The sequence below is a fragment of the Rhodnius prolixus genome, unplaced genomic scaffold, assembly GCF_049639745.1.
Source record: "Rhodnius prolixus isolate KJV_2025 unplaced genomic scaffold, Rpr scaffold_3, whole genome shotgun sequence".
NCBI lineage: Eukaryota > Metazoa > Arthropoda > Insecta > Hemiptera > Reduviidae > Rhodnius > Rhodnius prolixus.
The window spans coordinates 13,563,671-13,586,524 of NW_027411603.1; the positions used below are offsets into that span (position 1 = coordinate 13,563,671).

A 22,854-nucleotide genomic window follows, 5' to 3' on the forward strand; every position below is an offset into this window, starting at 1 on the left:
TGTCCGATCTCTCTCTCAGCTGGTAGCTTTTACACAGTTCACACTCTGTTTTCTTATAAATTTGTATTTACTATGGTTTTTGTAAGTTTTGAGTGCTACTTTTTTGTAACGCCATTATTTTCATAAATTCTTTTGTTTTTGTTGTATTTTTTGTTGATACGAATTACATGAAGAAAAATCCATTACCTTATTTTATAATAGGTAAGTTCCTTTATAAACTAATACGCAGACATTATTGCCTTTAATCAGCGGAAGACCTATTATTTGATCTTTTAATTTTTTAACATTTACACTGTTTAAAATGTGACAAGTGCAATATTGTTCACATCAATGATGTTTCAAAAATTAAATGATGTATTGATTGCTAAACAAATGAATACTACAAAATCAAAAACTCAAAATTTTGAGGATGAATACCGTGTTTGTATTCGAGAGAACACTTCTTTAGTTACTAGTATAAAGTTGACTCGTTGATAGCCTAGGTTGCTAACGAATAAGAAAAAGGTAGTTGAAAGTAAGATCTCTGAGTTGCTGTTGGGTTACATAAACAAACAACACGAAGCAAAACAGTATTAATCCTTCATATACCATATTTGCAATGAGAAGGAAGTTAAGAGAGACTTCTCTATGGGCAAATTGGTGGATATTCTCAAGATAAATTCTTGATTAAAACTGACCGGTATAACAGTTGAATACAAAAAGCGTAACGTTGAAAAACAACCAACTTTGATCTAATCATTAACTCCCTAATCAAATAAAACCAACTGTCAACTCGGGACATTTACAACTAGGAAAACGGAAGAAGCTCTTATTATTACAGTCCATACGTTAAATGATATTCCAAATAGTATAAACTAAATGCTTCATTAAATGTGTAAAAACTTCATTAATTAATTTTTAGTTTTATTCACCAAAAATTATTCATTTATTTGTGCTGTTAAATAACAATAATGAACAAACCTTTTTAAAAGAAATATGCAACTGATGGATGTATCTCACTAGAATACAGTCTGCTTGCAATCACCGCTCCGTAGACCAATAAAAAGACACCAAAAGGAAGGAATCCTCTGAAATGAGAATAATTAATAAAATGAGGAATCACAAAAAATAAGCGCGTGAATGTATATTTTATAAATTATTGTTCTTTTTCTGGTCCCACTAGTGCCCTTTAGCGCTTTTAGATGTTATGCTGTTATCTTCTGATGTTAACCACAGACAGCAAAAACTCACTTAATAGATTCTTATTAAGAGAGGTATTAAAACATTTTTAACAACTAGTCCTTTTAGCGTTTTCTGCAGACAATGAATTGGTGAAAGTCTCAATTCGCAATTTAAGATTTAGTACAATCAAATATGTAATAAAAGACCAATAGCTCCTTATTCCTCTAAGGTACTGAAATATAATTCCACCTAGAGGAGGCTGACGGTCAGCTGCTGACCTCAAACGAAAGAAGAATGGGCTGATGAATCGGTCTGGGGCAATTCTACTGATTTAAAAGGTGTGCATGTAGTTTGTTATAGTATAATCATAAATATTATATAATATTTATAATACTTTTTATAATAGCATCATTTATTGGTATATGTATTATAATATTATTGTTCTAAGAGTGCCTCAACGGCTTGAAATGTGAGTCTGTGGCTCATTTCCCTTTATTCTTGAAGCCCTCAAAAAAAAAAAAAAACATACAGGCCTCTCCTGCCACCAGATTACTTAACCCTGAATACATTATTTTTCAGGTATTGTAGACAGATTTTATAATATTTTTAATAAAAGGAGAAAATAGATCATTACCAGTTTCAATCAAAATTGATTTGTTTTTTGCCAAGCTTTCGACCAACGAATTAGGCCATCTTTATACTTATTAAAGATTGTAACATGTTTACATTTTAGTAACAATTGTAAAATTATACATATGATGTAAAACAAACAATAGTTTGTTCACCTTGGATTAATGAATGATTCACCAAAAAAAGGGAAACAACTATTAATATAAAAAAAAACTTACGTTTGCAACAATCTTCTTCCCAAATTTAACTTTTGTTTTTTAACCAAAATTGAGGTTGGTTGTAATACAAAAACTTCAATTGAGTTTAAAAATCTGCTCACATTTTGGCGAAATACCAATTCAGTGCTCAGTTTCACTCAACTTTCTTCTTTTTTTGAACTTCAATTGTATTAAAATCATTGTTCTGCTTGTTTAGATTTGTAGCACCTTTTAAGATAATTATGACATAAAGTGACAAAGCCCTTTAATGTACTGATTAATTGATTTAATGACTGAATACCCACTTTCACAACTGCAGCCATTTTTTGCACTTGTTGAGGCGTAAGGTCCTTTCTTCATAAATTCAATTATGTATATTGCTTTTTTTTTTTGTTTTTGCTTGTTTCACCAATAAATGATGACCAGGGCACACACAATCAAAATTATTGATCAATTTTAATTGAAATTGTTTATTATTTCTCAAATCGGGCTTATTACAACATTTTCTTATCACTTAATCCATTCCAATGCGATATCATATTATCTCCACCTTGCGAATAGTAACTACTCCATACAAAATTGATTTATTTTCACTTTCGAAGACCAAATCATTCTATAAACAATCATGGACGAAAGGTTAAAAAGAATATGAATATTAAACAATGTAGGGTGGTTTGGGTTAAATACAAAAAGCAGATTTGGCTTTTACATCAACTCCATAAACGTCTATCTAACCAACATACAGAAATATGGGTGAAAGGCTTAGAAGTTATCATTTACCATTAGTACAAATATTAATAATAATAAAAATAATAAAACCTACCTTCTTTCAAAAAATACTTTTCCATTAATACAATTCTTTCTCAGTGCTGTGGAATCGAAGCGAAATATGCATCTGATGGATCACACTAGAGGAAAGTCAGTTTATAATCATCATGTTTGCACTTCAATGGCAAGTCACCAAAATAAAGGACTCCTACAAAATCATAAGAACGGTTCATAAGAAATAATTTACTATTTTTTTTTAAACTACATATTTCTCCTTCCTTGTTCCATAGGTATCCTTCATCAGGAGTCACTGAATGTGATTCTGTTATCTACTGAAGGAAACCACAGACAGCCGAAACTCACTTATGAATGATATCAATACCAATGGAACTAGAAATTAAAAGGAAAATAACTGAAATTTTCCGGCAGCGGCTCGTAACTCTTTATTTAAATTACTATGTTATTTCAACCGCTGAATGCACCATTTTTTGGGCACTGATAGAATAATTAATAGAAGACTATTAATATTAATTATTAACTGTCATCAATGAGGGTAAATAAAAATTCAACAATTGAAGAAATTGAAGTTTGTGTTAATACCCGTAGATCCTTTAAGAGCAGCGGTTCTTGTCTCTCTTACATGCCCTATATCCATCCACTCGCCTATCTAGTCAATAAAAAAAGTTGTGGCATAGTATCTTTTCACAGTATTTTAATCTATATTGCATTTTTCCATTCATATTTCTATTCCATTTTTCTGGCTTCATAACCAATAAGTGATCATTTAGAACGATACCTACAAATTGTCGATAGATTTTAATTAAAATTCTTACATTTATTACCTAGCAAAATTATTTAAAAAAATATAATTCTCTTACCACTATAATCCATTCCAATATGATACATTGTTATCTCCACCTTAAACTGAATTTAAACAACGAATTGTATAGGGGTACTGATTCTGTTATCATCTAATGTTAACCACAGACCACCAACCAAATAAACAACGTGGACTAAATAAAGGGATTGTTTACATTTATGTTTTCAAAAGTCTCCAGAGGAGCGCTCTGCAAACTGTAAAAAAGCTGAAACAACCTTAAAACATGGTCAAAATATCAAGTTCTGCATTAGGATACAAACCAGCGTAGGAGCTCTTCATTGTTTACATTCTTTTTTATTCGTTTTAATCATTTTATTTAAATATTTAACATATATATTAATAAAATAATTTATATTCTTTAAATATAGGCTTTTTTAAACGCTATTTAGTAACATTATTGTGAATTTCAATCAATTTATAGGCTAAAAGTCAGAAAGAGAGCTGCCCACTTTTTGTCATTTTTTTATTTAAAAAGAATAAAATATATCTATTTCAGGCCATAATTTCCTAAGAAACTATTTGAAATTATAAAGTTCAGAAACAACTTAAAATTGTATGATAAAGCGCATAGTTTGTCTGTAAATATGTAAATTATACTGCAAGTATAATTTAAAAGCTGACAGACCCCAGGTAAGAATTCTTTATTTTGTTTGTTTTCACTCTCAATTTTTAAAATAAAAATGTGCCTAGCAAAAAAGTTAATTCACTAAATCAATAACTAGAGATCCCAACTTTTAACAGCTGAAAAGATATGGCTTTTGTTTCATACTTTTAATGGAATGCAGCACACATTAGGGAAATTAGTGTAGTATTTCTCTCCACACTTTTTAGGTTCAGATTTTAAAATCTTTTTAAAAAAGGAAATTAATTATTAAAATCATCACTAAGTATTTTATCAAAGTGAGGAATGCTTGAGGTCTTTTGCTCTGAAAGATTCCTAAACTTCCAATATACTCGTACTTCAAGTATTACATTATGATTAAAAGTAACCAGTTCTTGTGGCTTTTACAAGAGAATTTTCAAGTATCGAAGCAGGAGCAACTGTGTTTTCCAACAAATAACTTAAGCAAGAAATGTCCAATTAAAAATTTGTAAGTCTTCCCCTTTCTCGCAGTTTTTGTAAATTAAATGCTTAGAAAAATCAATTAACTTCATTATTTAGTAAAATCAGATTTCAATGTCTTTCTAAAAGTAATTAAGTTTCTAAAACCTTATATGAAATTACATTTTATTCAGAACAAGTTGAGAGACGTTACCCATTCGCTCCTTACTGCAGCTTATGTTCTTACAAATATTTTGCAAGCCAAGGATTTTAAAAACCTATTTAGAAAATATAGTGTAAATTTAGTGAGAAACACATTTTTGCTAGGCTTTATTGCGATATTTTACTTTAGATGAACCATTATTTCATTTACATATTTTGTAAAAAAATTTACTATTTTTCAAGAAATGTTCAACAGTTTACTTCTTTTCTTTCTATTTTCACTATCATCTTACTTTAAGAATATCGTTAAAAATCATTAAACTTTTGCTTTCTTCTTTAGACTGATCCAATCCTCAGCTAATGATAGATATGAGAACGCTCCTTAGTATACTTTAAGGATTTCCAAACAATTCAACAATCTCTGGAAGCAATATCGCTCTTGTGCTAGAAATTCCTCTTAAACTACCAAGTTTAGAATAATGTGCTACTTAGGGTAGGAATGTTTCCTAAGACAAGTATTGGTACGTCAAGAGTGATGAGCCAACATAGGCTGTGCACATTAAATTGGATAGAATAGATGTAAAAAGTAATGAATTATGTACCTTACGCAATCAATAAATATTGGAGACTGTCTCTTTCCATTCGATTTCACTTTATATGATGTTAAAAAAAATATCTACATATGTAGTTCTACACTTAGTCAAACAGTTATATTGATCTCTTGGAAATAAATTCTTGTAATAAATAATTTATTAATTCCAAATATCATTGGAACTTTTGCAATTTATATTAAATGCACAATGTCTGATCAATTTCAGCAGGAATCCATTATTATACTTGCTTACTTGATGAATACTTGTTGCTCTGTAAATGTTTTTTAAATTATATTTTGGAACTATTCAATGATCTTAAGATTAATGTTTTATCTATAGATGAAATTAATTGTTCACAATTATATTTCCTTTTTAAATTTAAATTGTGATTAGCTAACTATATCTTTGAGAGAACAAATAAACAAATTATGGTTAAACATAGTATCAAATAATATACAGACGTACCTTAATTTTAGAGTTTTCTTTCAAATGTAAACTAAATTAATTATATCATATGTGGATGTGCTAGAATAAGTTATGAAACGTTGAGTTAGAAAAATATTTGTCTTTACTAGGGTATGTCGGCGTGAGGGTTTCAGTTTTTGAAATAGATCATTAGATTTTTAAGTCTATTTTATAATTAGTTTAGATTATATTTCTTAGATTAGAAGTGCGAGTTAATTTATCTACCATGAAATGACAACTGGCATAAAATGAACACTTTACGCCTTCTAATTTTTTAATTTGATAAGGTTTAGGCGGGATATAATTTTTTGAAAGTATACCCAATTTTTATTCATATAATAATAAAAGTGAATGATTATTGTAATAATAAGAATAATATAAAAAAGAACACTTTTGAACATTAAACTTTAACGGATGGATGTTTTCGTGGCAGAATTACAGTTCCCTTAAGGAATGTTTCCCCAGAGTAGTTTCATGGCTATAGCATCTAGAACTCTACATCTGTTTCATCGGAGACACCAACTTCTAAATTATCGGCTGCTATTGAAACTGTTAATGCTTCCTTCAGTGTTAGATTAGTTGAATGTCTTGGTCACTAATTATCTGTAACATTCAATTAGGAGAGTCAACGACTTTATCTATAATAATGGAGATGGTGATTGTAATGGTGATAAGAATCACCCGAATAAAATTGCTATTCCCTTACATGATTACATAGATGTTGTCTTTCTCATTCATTCTCTCTACCCTCTATCATGCTCACTCACACCCTCTCTCATTAAAAAAAAAAAATTAAAGTTTCTTGAAGAGCAGCGGATTTGGAAGTTACATGCATCAATGCAATATACACCTCTATTAAAAAAAAATCTATGGAATAGAACTTACTATTCACCACTGAAAAATAATATACCTGCTTCTCCGTTTGTGAATAGGACGTTGCTTTATAGTCAGAATATTATATTATCAGATTAGCACATCAGATAAGGCCAATCACCGGTAACGGCAGCCAAAACATAAATCACAATTTTCTATATCTGGTACCAAGAATTTTACAATTTTTTCAACATTTTTCTGGCAGTCTTCTCTGGTCTCGATGTAAAGTAGAACCCTTACACAAAATAACGATTATAGCACAATAAAACACGGTATAAAAAGCCTATAGCTGCTCCTTTCTCAGTGGCTCTGAAAAAAATAAATAATAATAATAATTGAGAGGGCTGGCGCTAAAGTTCGTAGAAGTCGATGCGCCGGAAAAAAAAATTGAGAGGGCTTTGCCCTTGACAAAAATAGAGTGGCCAGATGAATCGGACTGGGGTTAAAATACTAAAAGCGCATTTGGCTTTTACATCAACTCCATAACCACATCTATCCTACTAATATACAGAAAAAAACTAATAATAATAATAAAACAAACCTCTTAAAAAATTAATATAATTCTTCAGAGATGTAGCACTCCAAGCTAAATCTGCACCTCATCGACCATCATCCCATCCGCAAGAGTGAGATCACCAAAAGAATGAACTGAGAATAATTCTGAAAATTAAGGATACTCATGAAATATAATTTTTTTTTTAATCGATATTTTTTCCTGGGTTATTTTGATGCTCTTTACATGAGCTTCTGAATGTCAGATATGTCAACAACCTAGATTATATATTATGATTCCATTTTGAAAATTACTCCCAATCCCTATTCAATATGTAATATCCAGAAAATGCATAGATGCTCATATATAGTTCATATGAATATACTTTTGCATAAAAATAACCACCATTATTTGAGGCTTGTCCATACTTCAATAAATTAATCCATATCCCTAATTGGTAGTTGGACGTTAAGCCCCGCCTGAAAAAATAGGCGATTACTTTACTTTATTAATTCATATTGCTATGCCATTTTCCTTGCCCATTTTAACCAATTAACGACAATCAGGACGCATATCATCCAAATTATCGATAATTTCAATTAAAATTACAAAATAGTGTGGCAAATTATTTTAAAAAATAAAAAACATTTCTTACCACTATAAATTATATCAATATGATCTGTTGTTAAATCCATCTTACGAAAATTGTTCTTCGTTATAATTAATTTACAATTATTTTCAGTAGCAAAAGCATTCTAATAAAATGTACTTTGTTGAAATCCAATGGATCCACTAAGTGCAGCGAATTTCGATGTTATACCCAATCCTTCTACGCGTCCATCCAAATAACGTGGAATACAAAACACTACATGCAAATTAACAAAAATAATTATAATATTAAAAAATATTATTTTTATTATAAAACCAACCTTATTTCAAGAAAATTTGTCTTAATTATATTATTCATTCCGATTGCTGTAGTTTTCCAAGCATAATAAACCACAGATGCATCACACTGGACTAATAATTGTTTGCCATCATCCATCCCCTGATCAATAGAGAAACACCAAAAGAAAGATCTCCTCTGAAATCACAATAATCAAGAAAGAAAACGTCTAGAATAAAAAATAAATAAACCCTTCTCAGTTTAAGAATAGTTGTTAGATTTCAGTTAGAAGACTATATTATCAGATTAGAAGAAGAAGTCATTACCAAGGATCCGCAGCGAAAACAGACGTCACACTTCATCTAGAATCGTAGGACAATCTTCCCAATTTGGTAATATCCCAGGATTTTCCCACAAGTCCTCTTTGCATTTTTATCAGGCAATGAAGTTCTCACCAGTCTCATTTCGCTATCTAAAAAATTGAGCAAAATAAAACAAGTTATATAAAGCCAATGGCTTTTTTCTCAGTGGCATTGAAAAAATAATTCCACCGAGAGATGGCTGATTTTTCTTTTTCTTGAGATACCAATTAAGTAATCCATTTCACCCCTCTTACTTTTTCTCCTACTCCTCCTCCTCTTACCTCCTCTTTTTAAATGTTTCAATTGATTAGCAATAATATCATTTATTTGAACTTGTTAGCAATTTGTGGCACCTCTTAAAATAATTAGATCTTAAAGATGAAGCACTTTAATTAACTGATTCATTAATTTAGTGATACACGATCTTCAAGAATATTAAAAGAACTTCAATGATTTAAATAATTTTTACTATGGTATTGTACATATATAATAATAATGAATGTACTCTTGCACAACTAACATATGGTCGTTCTTTTTACTCGTTGAGACGTATATTTTTACCATAAATTAATTGATACTGCTCTGCATTTTTCTTGCTTGTTTAAACAATTAAGAATGATCAGGACACACCCATACAAAGTTACTGAAACATTTTATTTCAAATTCTCACATTAATTCACAAATTAAACTCATTATTACATATATCAATTTCTTACCACTATAAACCATCCTAAAGTGATTTTATATTATCTCCACGTTAGTTAATAAGTAAGTTCTCATTTATACAAAATAATATTACGTTTAATAATTGTAAAACCCATGTTAGTTGCAGGAATGTTTCTTTTAAGAGCCAAATAAGTCAACGATATAATTATTAGATCCAATTTTAAAATTACTGCACTAGGTGATACCCGCACAATGTTTGGTTGTCACAATACTAAACTATCAAATGAATGACCTCTAATTTTAATCTTACAAGCAAAATTTTGAAAACATTCACAGATTAAAATACATTAAAAACATTTCACTAAGAAAATAGTTGGTCGCAACCGTAATATTTCCTCACCTTGATTATTATTCCTTGACGTATAATTACTTTAATGTGGAACTGAATTTAAAATTGCTAAGGTTTCTTAATTTTTGTGTCTGTTTTATTTTGAATGTAACGAGAGATGAACATATTAACCCCCACTTTATATTTCTTGATTCGATTTGTGTGAAGTACAGAAGAAAGTATTTCCATGATTATTTTCATTTTTTTTTTTTGTTAAAGCATTTCAGGAATAAACACCTGCAATATTTATTCAATATGTTCATAAGTAAGGCCCTATTAGACTTAAGAAACAGCAAGGTAGTTAATATCTAATTCTAAACTTCTCCAAGTGATCGATTTTATCCCACAATCAGCTTTAATTTTGATCCGTACAATTTGTATCAATTGATAGTTACTATTACGTTTATCAGAGTTACTTGTTGGAGTCAAGTGCAACCCTCATAATAATGAAAACGTGAAGCTGACGGAGAAGTTCAATTAACTGATAAATGAATTTTATGATAAACAATTCCCAACAGTTAAACTGCACAGAATAAGAAGTCAAATAATTTAAATAAATTTTAACTACATACGTTATTTGAATACACACCTGCACTGCCATAGCATAAGTTGTGGCGTATGTATTTTTTCACAGTATTTAATGTATATTGCTATTCCATTTTTCTGGCTTCACATAAACAATAAATGATAATTTGAACCCAAACCTACAAAAATGTCGATAATTTTAATTCTTACATTTATTGCCTTGCAAAGTAGAAAAAAAAAAAAATTCTTACCACTATAATCCATTTCAATATGGTACATTGTTATCTCCTCCTTAAATTGTATTTAAAAAACTGAATTGTACTGATGTACTGATTCTGTTACCTTCTAATGTTAACCACAGATAACTGAAACTCACAAAATGTGCTGAAGGATCGAGAAACTAACAAGAAAATAATTGAAATCCCACGAACGGCAGTAATACATCCCCATAAAATTACACTAGAGAAATTTGTGTTAAAATCCAAAGATCCTTTAGGCGAAGCGGTTTTTTGCACTCTTATATGCCCTACATCAACATGTCTATCTAATCATTAAAAAATAATAAGAGAAATATTACATTAACTATATTCAAGGAAAATTTACATTAACATAATTATGTATTGCAGCAGCTTTCAAAGCGTAATATGCACTTGATGAATTAAACTGGAATAATATTAATTTGCTATTATCCAATTTAATAGTTAAAATAATAATAAAAAAATTAACCAGAAATAAAATCGTGGCCTAAAAAAACTGCTTTTGCCCAATATACCATCCAAATATGGACTCAATAAAAAAATTATTGTTTTGATTTATGTTTCCAATAGTCGCCAACGGAGCGCTCTGCAAACTGAAAAAACTAAAACAACATTAAAACAGGGTCAAAATATCAAGTGATGTAATAGGATACAAACCTGCGTAGGAGCTCTTTTTTGTTTACATTTCACTTTTTTCGTTATTGTTAATTTTATATAAATATTTAACATATAAAAACAAAATAATTTGCATTTTTTAAATATAGGCTTTTTAAAATGCTATTTAAATACAATATTGTGATATATAATTAATTTAAAGGCTAAAAGTCAGAAAGAGAGCTGCCCACTTTCTATCATTTTTGTTTGCTTAAAAAGAATAAAATATATCTATTAGAGACAATAATTTAATTAAAAACTATTTGAAATTATAAGGTGTAGAAAGAATTTAAAAGGATAAGTAAAGCACAGTGTTTTACTGCATCGTTTACTAGCTGCCAGGCACACCGTTATTCTTATGTTTGTTTGTTTTTTTCTTTTAATTTTGAAAATAAAAATGTGCGTAGTAAAAAATAATTCACTAAGTAAATAATTAGTGAGCCTACGTTTCATCAGCTGAAAAGATATGGCTTTCGTTCCATATTTTTCAATGAAATGCAGCTCTCTTTGGGAAATTAGTGTGGTATCTCACCACACTCAATTATAGGTTCAGATTTTTTATTCATACATTAACAAGGAAAAATGAATATTGTAATAATAAGAATAATATAAAAGAGAACACTTTTAAACATTTAACTATAACAGTTCCCTTAAGAAATGTTCCCCAGCGTAGTTTCTTCGCGTTAGCATCTAGTACTCTACATCTGTTTCATCGCAGCCACTAACTACTAAATTATCGGCTGCTATTGAAACTGCAAATGCTTCCATAGATTATTTAGATTAGTTGAATGCATAGCATTATCTAGTACCAATGTCTTGGTCAGTAATGATCTGTAACATTCAATTAGGAGAGTTAACGACTTTATAATAATGGAGATAGTAATGGTAATGATGATACACCCAAATAAAATTGCTATTTCCTTACATGATTACATAAATAGTATCTTTCTCATTCACTCTCTCTACCCTCTATCCCGCTCACTCCCCTCTCACTCTAAAAAAAATTAAAGTTTCTTGAAGAGCAGCGGATTCGTCAGTTACATACATCAATGCAATCTACACGTCTATCAAGAACAAATCCGTGGAATAGAACTTACTATTCACCACTGAAAAAATAATATACCTGCTTCTCAGTTTGTAAGTACTGTGTTGCATTATACTCGGAATATATTATCAGATTAGGACATCAGATAAGGCCAATCACCAGAAACTGCAGCCATAACATAAATCACGATTTTCTATAGCTAGTACCAAGAATTTCACAACTTTTCAACATCCTAGGATTTTTCTAGCAGTTTTTTATGCCATCTTGCTTAATAAGTAAGTTCTATTTTAAACAAAATAATAATACCTTTAATATTTGTAAAACCCGTGTTTGTTGCAGGAATGTTTCTTTTAAGAGCCAAATTTGTCAACAATATAACTATTAGTTCCAATTTGAAAATTACAGCAATACGTGATACCTGCACAATGTTTGGTTGTCACAATAATAAACCATCGTAGAATAATAAAATTAATGACCTCTAATTTTAAACTTACTAGCAAAATTTTGAAAACATTCACAGATTAAAATATATTAAAAACATAATGCCTATTTTACTAAGAAAACAGTTGGTGGTAACCACAATATTTCCTTACCTTGATTATAATTCTTTAACATAAAATTATTTTAATGTAGAACTGAATTTAAAATTTTCTTAATTTCTAAAGGTTTCTTAATTTTTGTTTTATTTTGAATGCAACACATTACCCCTCACTTTACATTTCTTGATTCGTTTTGTGTGAAGTACAGAAGAAAGTATTTCCATTATTATTTTTGATTATTTGTTAAAGCATTTCAGGAGTAAACACCTGCAATATTTATTCAATATGTTCATAAGTAAGGCCCTATTAGACTTAAGAAACAGCAAGGTAGTGAATATCTAATTCTACACTTCTCCAAGTGATCGGTTTTATCCCACAATCAGCTTTAATTTTGATCCGTACAATTTGTATCAATTGTTAGTTACTTTTACGTTTATCAATTGAGAGTTACTTGTTGGAGTCAAGTGCAACCCTCATAATAATGAAAACGTGAAGCTGACGGAGAAGTTCAATTAACTGATCAATGAATTTTATGATAAACGATTCCCAACAGTTAAACTGCATAGAAAAAGAAGTCAAATAATTTAAATAAATTTTAACTACATATGTTATTTGAATACACACCTGCACTGCCATAGCATAAGTTTGACATGCTTATCATTTCAGTATTTTAATTTATATTACTATTCCATTTTTCTGGCTTCTTATAACCAATAAACGATAATCTGAACCCATACCTATAAATTGTCGATAATTTTAATTAAGATTGTTACACTTATTGCCTTCCAAATTAGTTGAAAAAAAAAATATCTTACCACAATCATGCACTCCAATATGATACATTGTTATCTTCCACCTTATATTATGTTTATAAAACTATTTATAAATATATTATATTGATGTTCTGATTCTGTTTTCTTCTAATGTTCCACAGCTTATATCTTCTAGTGATTCACAGCATAATTTTTTTTATTATATACGTTAAATATTTAAATAAAATCAATGGAAAAAATGAATGTAAACAAAAAAGAGCTCCTGCGCAGGTTTGTATCCTATTACATCACTTGATATTTTGACCATATTTTAAGGTTGTTTAAGCTTTTTCCAGTTTGCAGAGCGCTCCAGTGGCGACTATTGGGAACATAAATCAAAACATTAATTTTTTTATTTAGTCTATATTTGAATGGTATAATGTGCAGTAGCAATTTGTTTAGGCCATGATTTTATTATTTTTTGTGTATTTTTTTATTTTGTCTATTAAGTAGGATAATAGCAAATTAACATTATTCCATGATAATTCATCTGGTGCATATTATAACAGTTATGTTAATGTACAATTTTCTTATAAAATATGTTATTTATTATAATTAAAATATTTTTATTATTTTTTATTGATTAGTCAGACATGTTGATGTAGGGCACATAAGAGAGCAAAAACCGCTTCGCCTAAAGGATCTTTGGATTTTAACACACATTTCTCTAGTTCAATTTTTAGGGAAGTATTACAGCCGTTCCTGGGAATCCAATTATTTTCTTGTTAGTTTCTCGTTCCATTAGCATATTTTGTGAGAGTTTCAGTTATCTGTGGTTAACATTAGAGGATAACAGAAACAGTACATCATTACAATTCAGTTTTTTAAATACAATTTAAGGTGGAGATAACAATGTACCATATTGAAATGGATTATAGTGATAAGCATTTTTTTTTAACAATTTTGCAAGGCAATAATAAATGTAAATTAAAATTATCGATCATTTGTAGGTTTTCGTCCAAATTATCGTTTATTGTTTATATGAAGGCAAAAAAAAGGAATAGCAATACTGTGAAAAAATACATAGGCCACAACTTATGCTATGACAGTGCAGGGTGTTTATTCAAATAACGTATGTAGTTAAAATTTATTTAAATTATTTGACTTCTTTTTCTGTGCAGTTTAACTGTTGGGAATCGTTTATCATAAAATTCATTTATCAGTTAATTGAACTTCTCCGTCAGCTTCACGTTTTCATTATTATGAGGGTTGCACTTGACTCCAACAAGTAACTCTGATAAACGTAATAGTAACTATCAATTGATACAAATTGTACGGATCAAAATTAAAGCTGATTGTGGGATAAAATCGATCACTTGGAGAAGTTTAGAATTAGATATTAACTACCTTGCTGTTTCTTAAGTCTAATAGGGCCTTACTTATGAACATATTGAATAAATATTGCAGGTGTTTATTCCTGAAATGCTTTAACAAAAAAAAAAATGAAAATAATCTTGGAAATACTTTCTTCTTGTACTTCACCCACAGCGAATCAAGAAATGTAAACTGAGGGGTAACATGTTCATCTCTCGTTGCATTCAAAATAAAACAGGCACAAATATTAAGAAATCTTTGCAATTTTAAATTCAGTTCTACATTACAATAATTATACGTCAAGGTAAATGTTTTTTAAATTATATCTTTAACTCTTCAGTATTTTAAGAATTAATAATGTTTAACCTCTAGATGAAATTTATTTTTTTAATTTAAACTTTAGCTTATATGTATAAACTTCTCTAGGTTTTCAAAACATTATGTAAAATTTCATTTTATTCAGAACTAGTTGAGAGGCATTTACTCTTTACCCTTAACTAATGTACTTACATTATTACTTACTTACGTTCTTACTAATGTTTTGTAGGCTAAAGATTTTAAAACCTACTTTTTAGAAAGAAAATATAGTGACATAAACACATTTGCTAGACTTTATTGCCGTTTTTTACTTCATGAGAACCATTATTGTATTTACATATTCTGTAAAAAAAATTACTAATTTTCAAGAAATGTTAAACAGTTTTTTTCTTTTCTTTCTCTCTATTATCTTGCCTTAAGAATATCGTTAAAAAACATTAAACTTTTGCTTTCTTCTTTTAGACTGATTCCATCCTCAGTTAGTGAAGAAAAGGTGGATATGGGATCGCTCCTTTGTATACTGTAAGGATTTCCAAATAATTCAAAATCTCTGGAAGCAATATCGCTCTTGGGCTAGAAATTCCTCTTAAAATACCAAGTTTAGAGTAATGTGCTACTTAGGGTAGGAATGTTTCCTAAGACAAGTATTGGTAAGTCAAGACTGATGAGCCAACATAGGCTGTGCACTTTAAATTCGATAGAATTGATGTAAAAAGTAATGAATTATGTACCCTACGCTGTCTTTTTCCATTCGATTGCATTTCATACGATGTTAAAAAGATATAGTTCATACATAGTTCTACTCTTAATCAAACCAGTTATATTGATCTCTTGTAAATAAATTCTTGAAAAGTTAAGGAAATTATTAATTACAAAAATCGGCATTGATACTACTGCAGTTTTTATTAAATGTAGAATATCTGATCAATTTCACCACAATATCAATAGTGGTGTTTATATGTTATCTAATAAATTACATGTTGCTCTGTAAATGTTTTTAAAATTATATTTTGTAACTCTTCAGTGTTTTAAGAATTAATGTTTTATTTCTAGATGAAATGTATTTTTTGAAATTTTATTTTCTTTATAAATTTAAATTATAATTAGCTAACTTTATCTATGCATAAGTGAACAAATTAACAAATTATGGTTAAACATAGTAACACATAAAATGTAGACAACCTTAATTTTAGAGTTTTGTTCCAATTATAGACTTCATTAACTTTCTCATTAGATGCTGCCCTAATAAAGTATTATAAGGGGAGTTAAAAGAATAATTCATACCTCAGATATACTTCGGCATGTCTGCATAAGGGAATCAGTTTTTAAAATAGAAAACCAGTTTTTTACGTTTGTTGTATAATTAATTTAACTTACCTTTTCCTAAGATTCGAAGTACGACTTGATTTATCTACCATGACTGAAAAAATCGACTACTGGCACAAACTGATCACTTAGCATCTTTTAATTTGATTAGGTTTAGGTCGGATATAATTTTTAAGAAAGTAATACCAAATTTTTTATCCTTATATTAAAAAGAGAAAATGAATATTGTAATAATAAGAATAACATAAGAGAGCTCCTTTGAACAACAAACTTTAACAGATGAAATATTTTCCTGGCAGAATTACAGTTCTCTTAAGGAATGTTTGGAAGGTAGTCTCTTTGTGATCGGATCCAGTACTCTAAATCCCGCTTCACTGCAGACAACTTCTATAATATCGGCGACCATTTGATCTGCAAATCCATCATTCTGTGTCAGATTAGCTGAATATTTTAGCCTTAATATAATGAAAACGTGAAAGCAACGAAACAATTGAATTAACTGGTGAATGAATGAATGAATTTTGAGACGTACGATTCTCAACAGGTAAACTTTATAGAACATTAAGTATTGAAATATGTTTTAACTAAATACGCTTTTTGAATGTACTATTGCATAAAAATAGCCACATTTAGCATTAGTTGAACAGATCCAGCTAAATCTCGCTTTACTGCTAACCTTTAACACCAACTTCTATATCATCGGCTGTCATTTGATCTTCAAATCCTTCTTTTATTGTTAGATTAGCTAAATGTACAGCATCTTCCAGTTCCACTGTCTAAAAAAATCTTTAACATTTAATTATGAGAGTTAACGTCTTACATGATATTGAAGACATGAAGCAATTTTATAATACTGCAATTCCGTTACATTACCATGTAGGTGGTATCTCCCTCTCTCTCATTCACTCATACTCTTAAAAAAGAAAAAAAAATTAGACCTGTGGCAGGTGCAGGACTTGAGGCAGATGTAGTTTAAGGTCTAATGATGGTTTTGGTTTTCGAACGTTAATAGATAATAGATTTTGAGGTGATATTTGGAAAAGTTGTCCGCACATACCACCAAATTAGAAGAAAAAACTATGTACATGCCAGCAAATATAATCAAAATTAATAAATCACTTTTGCCTAAACTTTTGTTTCAAAAATTATTACATTTTTTTTTTGGTAACCAAAAACTATAATTTGAGTGAGTATAACTAAAGTGTTTGGTAGATGTCTAAAAAAAAAAAAAGTGAAGAATATTTTACTATTAATTAATATACTGGTATTTTTTATTAAATAAAAAACTAAGTTTTAAAAAACTGCCAAAACTTTTTTTTACTCCCGAATTTCCTTTACTCAAAATCAACATTCCACTTAAATGTAGGAAAAGCGATAGAAATATTGTTCAACACCAGTTAACTAAATTGTAGGGAAATCTTGAAAAAATAATTCATTCAATAAAGAGTTATTGCCGGTTTAGAGATTATGATCTTCTTATCCACTTAAAAAAATACCTGTTCGATTGCTGAAATAGCAATGCTGAACAGAAGCAGACAAAACCAAAACTGCCTACAAAGAAAAGGGTTTACATTAAACAAATTAAGGAGTAAAAAAAACTGCAAAGTATCATGAGAATATTACTATCCGCAGAAAACGTTATAGCAACTTAAATACACCTCAAATGGAGCACAATGTGATAAATCATTCAAATTGTGGCCTTAGACCAAGATCTAAGGGCTTTATTGAATAGCATTTAGTGATCAGCTTTTAAAAAAGAATATATGGGCGACTTTTCATGCTTTTGGAAGTATGTTAGAGATGGAACAAATTTTTGTGGTGCTGCCAGCAAAGTATATTTGAGAAGTAAATTAAAATTAATTTTTTCGGAAACACATTTTTTTAAATAATAATTTGTTGTACCTTAAACGAATGGCGTTACTATATCAATTTTTTTCCAATTTGTTTAATAATCCAGAAGTAAACTAATGATGGAAATCACTTTTATCAATGTAAGCAACAAACAAAAATCACCATCACGTCCAACACAATACCGTAACAATATAATAAACTACTAAAATAAAACCGAAGGTTAAGTGAAATATTACCCGAGCCGAAGAATATCGATAATAGCCGACTACATTCGGGTAGTTACAGTTGAAACAGATTGTGGAAGGTAACAGGCCGCTAAGGCAGGCTGGGTTCTGACCCATGTAAAATCTTTGTGTGTGTGAGGTAATTCCAAGAAAATCGGTCACTAACACAAAGATCTTACATGGGTCAGAACCCATCCTGCCTTAGCCGCCTGTTACCTTCCACAATCTGTTTCAACTATGTGCATCTCACCCGAATGTAATCGGCTATTATCGGTTTTCTTCGGCTCTGTTAATATTCAATTTAATCTACTATTTTAGTTTACTAGAATAAGTCGAAGGAGGTTACTTTTTAAAGTTGAGACATCAGTAGAGTAAGACAAATAATTAGTGATTCGAACTTTTAAAAGCTGAAAAGATTTACGTTTTGTTTTACATTTTTCAAGAGAACGCAGCTCGCTTTTGGATACGGGGAATTTAGTGTAGTACTAATTACAGTCGTAGCGCTAAAAAAGTTTGACAATAAAATTTTATGTAAATCTCACATTTTGGAGGAACGTGATATTGTATTATTATTCTTGATGGTATGTTAGATAGAAAATAGGAATAGTGGAGTTTAGCGGTAATCTTGGTGTCCTGAACAACTACCGTTATACTCGTGAGTATGTATATAGTATGTCGATCCAACTTTGAAAAATGATAAAATACTATAAATATATAAACAATTTATAATTGGTATGAGATGTTTATAATACAAACAAATCACATGTTAAAACAAAAACAGATGCATACTTAGCACTATATTAAATTTAAGCAAGTTAATGTCACGCAAAAGCTCCCCTGGAAGGGGTTCTCCGCCCCCGAGGGTACAATCAAGATCATACAGGTTGGTAACTTTCATTTTGATCGTTTTAATTATTGAAGCATAATATAATTTTAGTGTTGTTAAATTAAATGGCTCTGGTAGCGCTTCTACAAGCACACGGCAACCCCCAAGCTTTTTTTAAAAGTGATTTCCGCATTCTTTTATAGATTTATTTCTTGAACACCTTGCTACTCGTTGTCAAAGACATGAAGTTTACAATAACAAACATCGCTCCTAAGCAAAATAATGAAAGCTTGAAGAGCATCTCATCTGTCTGTTTGCTTGGTGGTGATAGGTGGAAAGCAACTTATATATATCGTGAAAGACCGAAATTGGAGATTGTCAAGATTCACTTGGTGAATGTTGAGATTCATATACTCAGTCGCTTGGTGAAATGCCGAATATTTGGATTAAGTTGTTGCAGATTGTATAACGTCAATCACATATTAAATTTAATATTGGTATTATTTTTTTTCTCATGAAGAACGTTTAAGTTCAACAGTTTATTCACATGTGCTGTTATTTAAACTTTTTACTATTTTGACATGTATGTTTTGATATTTCGGACATACACTAAGCGACTCTGTGAATCTCAACACCCTTCAATTTCGGTCTTTCACCTAAGTGTTTCTTTAAGTATAAGGGTTGATTAAACGCCAAAAGATACACAATCAGCAAGTACCCTAAATTTCGTTCAAGCCTACTTCAGTTTGTAATTTCATTTAGAAACGTTTGACAAAGCATATGTACAACTGGTGATAAGAATCATCACACCTGACGTAGCTTAACATTAAACTCCACAAATTTTACAATACCCTGAAGAAGGTAATATATTTACCGAAACGTTGGTATGAAGAAAGAAATTTGTTTTTGAATTTATTGACCGCACCTTAATATTCCCCAAAATCACTTGAAAACAGAATAAGTAAAAAATCATAATCAAATGTGATTTTCGTTAGAATTGTAACTTATTTACTGGGATAAACTAAACAATATTTCTGGGTCAGCTGAACTTTTTTTTTTTGGTTACGTTATATAAAGTAAATGAATGTGATGTTTTACTAGAAACTATTAAAACAAAAATCCTCAACAAAAAAATATAATCGAAAAATCATCATGCAATCAACTGAAGAAAACATTTCCTGATCTGATTTGGTATATGCCAAATTTTCAGGTGTAAAGCGTAATGTGGATTCGCTCCAGGATGATTCTTATAGCGATTCCAATGTTGATTACTCACCGCACTGAATGAAATCTGTCACTAGACAATAGATCCTCGACGAGTAACTTTACCTGAATTCTAATATTATCACTTATCTACTGAGCTTTGCTTTGAAAAGATAATAAATGTATAAAAATTACCGAATTTTAAATATTTTACAACACCTACTCGTTTGAATATTAATGTATAAATATTAAAACAGCAACAAACAAGTACCCTCCAGGCCGGCACCTCCACCTCCTCCACCACAAAAACAGAAACCACAACAAGGTAGTGGTGGTGGCAGAAGTCTGTTTAGGGACATGGCAGCAACAGCAGGAGGAGTTGCAGTTGGATCTGCAGTGGTGAGTTTTTCCTAATTGTAAGATCATAATGAGTCACTAAAATTTTTGTTAAAACTTATATCATCTTAAAAAAATCAAATTACTTAATCATAAATACCATTCTAAACCAAAAATTCACAGAAATGGATTATCTTAAAGAAAATTTTGTATAAAAGTACTTGGCTATTTAGAAACAAAGAGTGGCCTAACGAACAGCTACCTAATTAAGAGGAGCAGATAGGGTGTTAGGCAGAAGCTGATACCAAATAACACTTTAACATTCGGGTCTCAAATTTTGGAACTCTCATTAACCAGTCTAAGCCGTTGCTTCCAAGCGTAGCGTGAACAGTTTTCTTTAACAGAAAGCTGAAAGTGCTTATATGAACTACTTGTATAGGTTATTCAGTAAATTCTGAACTTCACTAACGATTGTGTTCATCAATTTGCCGTGAAAAACAAGTGTTTTTATTCCCAAATACTTATTATTATTATTTTTTGTTGGCTCACTTGTATTGGATTTCTTTGTTCATATTGTATAGAAGATAATGTTTGCAGGGGCACGCAGTTGGTGCGGGTATAACCGGCATGTTCAGTGGCGGTGAGCGAGGAACTGCCGGCGCAGACGGGAGAGGAGCACCAGGAGCAGTTGCAGCTCAAGAACCGGTCCACGGACCCTGCGATTTAGAAATTATTCGGCTTCTAGAATGTGCACAAGTTGAAGATGATCTCTCAATGTGTCAAGAGATGAGTGATTTCTTCAAAAAGTGTCTGAAGAAGAATGGTAAGTAAATACAGTTGAAGAAAATTGGACCTACCATTTCTCTTAAAAACCATTAAACAACATTATTACAATAACATCATGTAAAATAAATAAAGCCCTCTACGCCGATACCTAAAAGGTTTCTTCAGTTAATCTTGAAACCTAATAAAGCTTGCCGAAATGTATTAAAACAAACCTTCGCGGAATGCAGGTACTGCAAATGTAGTATTCCACATTTGTCAAGAGGCAAATTATAAACCAACTTCTTTAAAAACGCTTTTGGCGTGGAGAAGAAAATAAGAAAAAAGCCTTTTGATAATAGGAAATGTACTATTCAAAGTAGAATTTAAATGATATTACTAAATGAGATGATCTTCTAGGCCAGTGATTCTCAACGACTGTGCCGCAAAAGTTTTGAAGTTTGCCGCCAAATTTTACAAATGCATACAATGAAAATTATATATTAAATGTAGTAGACGATATTAGAGTAGCATTAATTATCATTCATACGATTAAATATATCAAGCTCAAATTTCTAATTCCAAGTATTCTTATTATCAACTTATAATTGATCCCTTAATAAACATATACCTACTGTTGTTTTTGTTGTACATATTATTTTATTTTATATTGAAAATAAACAAAGTATTTTACACAGTGTATTGTGGATAAGTAAAATACTTTTATACTTACTTATCTGATTGTTAGTGTACCACCAAATTTGGAAATTGTTAAAAGTGTGCCGCGACAAAAAAAAAAGGTTGAGAATCACTGATCTAGACTAATTAAAAAATATTTTTAACATTTCAGGCCAAACTATATAAAGGGAAATTGTGTACTGTCCCTTATTTCAGGAACCGCTGAACAATCCGTTTCCATCATTTACTTAGCATGATACAATTTTAAGTAATTCGTTCTTCTTTTTCCTCAGGATATGTATAAAATGGGAGGATGTTAGCCGTAATCAACCTTACAGGAAAATAAAATGCTTTCAAAATGATCTAGAAACGCTCCAGAAAATAAGGGAAAAATATATGGTTAAAGAAACTTTGGAATTTTCTGTGTTTTGAGATAAAAATATACATTTGTGGTGAATATTTCTTTGCTCAATTCTTTTTCCTTAAAAATTAAATAAATATTTTTGATAAAATTTTATATCGTTTGTTTTACTCTAGTTCTATGTGAAATTTCTATTTGAAGTTTAACTTAAAAGCAGTTTTTTAACAACAGAAGTTTCATAACCAATGCTGTTGGTT

At 30.0% G+C, this 22,854-nt stretch overlaps 3 protein-coding genes and 2 long non-coding RNA genes across 22 annotated transcripts; 3 read left to right on the forward strand and 2 right to left on the reverse strand.

Annotated features, from left to right (window-relative positions):
• Positions 1-1,407: 1,407 nt before the first annotated feature.
• On the forward strand, positions 1,408-5,471 carry LOC141453845 (uncharacterized). 2 transcript variants are annotated; one of them, XR_012458259.1, is made up of 3 exons: positions 1,408-1,499; positions 4,133-4,266; positions 5,181-5,471. It is a non-coding gene; the product is annotated as an uncharacterized lncRNA (long non-coding RNA). The 2 variants fall into 2 exon arrangements; XR_012458258.1 differs by lacking the exon at positions 1,408-1,499 and having other exon boundaries at positions 3,871-4,266.
• Positions 5,472-6,199: 728 nt separating this feature from the next.
• LOC141453835 (uncharacterized) lies at positions 6,200-13,716 on the reverse strand. 17 transcript variants are annotated; one of them, XR_012458208.1, is made up of 13 exons: positions 13,402-13,716; positions 13,211-13,323; positions 12,641-12,853; positions 10,343-12,465; positions 10,139-10,270; positions 9,033-9,803; positions 8,477-8,622; positions 8,194-8,348; positions 7,920-8,093; positions 7,670-7,743; positions 7,313-7,431; positions 6,809-7,080; positions 6,200-6,501 (listed from the first exon to the last, which is right to left on the reverse strand). XR_012458208.1 is itself a non-coding variant. In XM_074127505.1 (13 exons), the coding sequence occupies exons 8-11, from the start codon at positions 8,510-8,512 to the stop codon at positions 7,358-7,360; spliced, it is 339 nt and encodes a 112-aa protein (XP_073983606.1). In that variant the 5' UTR covers positions 8,513-8,622; positions 9,033-9,803; positions 10,139-10,270; positions 10,343-11,833; positions 12,354-12,465; positions 12,641-12,853; positions 13,211-13,323; positions 13,402-13,716; the 3' UTR covers positions 6,200-6,501; positions 6,809-7,080; positions 7,313-7,357. The 17 variants fall into 17 exon arrangements, 12 of the variants coding, with proteins under 12 accessions (XP_073983606.1, XP_073983601.1, XP_073983603.1 ...); XR_012458207.1 differs by having other exon boundaries at positions 7,920-8,129; XM_074127505.1 differs by lacking the exon at positions 7,920-8,093 and having other exon boundaries at positions 10,343-11,833; positions 12,354-12,465.
• A 43-nt stretch (positions 13,717-13,759) lies between these two features.
• Positions 13,760-16,379, forward strand: LOC141453840 (uncharacterized). Its single transcript, XR_012458243.1, has 4 exons — positions 13,760-13,906; positions 14,349-14,470; positions 14,806-15,016; positions 15,493-16,379. It is a non-coding gene; the product is annotated as an uncharacterized lncRNA (long non-coding RNA).
• A 156-nt stretch (positions 16,380-16,535) lies between these two features.
• Positions 16,536-18,649, reverse strand: LOC141453837 (proteasome subunit alpha type-2-like). Its single transcript, XM_074127511.1, has 4 exons — positions 18,259-18,649; positions 17,230-17,269; positions 17,033-17,132; positions 16,536-16,767 (listed from the first exon to the last, which is right to left on the reverse strand). The coding sequence occupies exons 2-4, from the start codon at positions 17,230-17,232 to the stop codon at positions 16,658-16,660; spliced, it is 213 nt and encodes a 70-aa protein (XP_073983612.1). The 5' UTR covers positions 17,233-17,269; positions 18,259-18,649; the 3' UTR covers positions 16,536-16,657.
• A 376-nt stretch (positions 18,650-19,025) lies between these two features.
• On the forward strand, positions 19,026-22,753 carry LOC141453834 (uncharacterized). The gene is made up of 4 exons (XM_074127497.1): positions 19,026-19,314; positions 20,718-20,859; positions 21,394-21,619; positions 22,530-22,753. The coding sequence occupies exons 1-4, from the start codon at positions 19,250-19,252 to the stop codon at positions 22,538-22,540; spliced, it is 444 nt and encodes a 147-aa protein (XP_073983598.1). The 5' UTR covers positions 19,026-19,249; the 3' UTR covers positions 22,541-22,753.
• Positions 22,754-22,854: the final 101 nt, after the last annotated feature.

Coding starts and splice junctions, on each gene's coding strand:
- LOC141453835 (XM_074127503.1), bottom strand. CDS start 8,512: ATGAAGTGTGACGTCTGTTTTCGCTGCGGATCCTTG. Junction 7,744..8,193: donor ACAAATTTTCTTGAAATAAG/GTTGGTTTTATA, acceptor CTATTTTTTCAG/GCGGGGCTTAACGTCCAACT. Junction 7,432..7,669: donor TGGACAAGCCTCAAATAATG/GTGGTTATTTTT, acceptor CTTAATTTTCAG/AATTATTCTCAGTTCATTCT.
- LOC141453837 (XM_074127511.1), bottom strand. Junction 16,768..17,032: donor TATAGAAGTTGGTGTTAAAG/GTTAGCAGTAAA, acceptor ATGGATTTGCAG/ATCAAATGGTCGCCGATATT.
- LOC141453834 (XM_074127497.1), top strand. CDS start 19,250: ATGTCACGCAAAAGCTCCCCTGGAAGGGGTTCTCCGCCCCCGAGGGTA. Junction 19,315..20,717: donor GTACAATCAAGATCATACAG/GTTGGTAACTTT, acceptor ATATTAAAACAG/CAACAAACAAGTACCCTCCA. Junction 20,860..21,393: donor TTGCAGTTGGATCTGCAGTG/GTGAGTTTTTCC, acceptor TAATGTTTGCAG/GGGCACGCAGTTGGTGCGGG.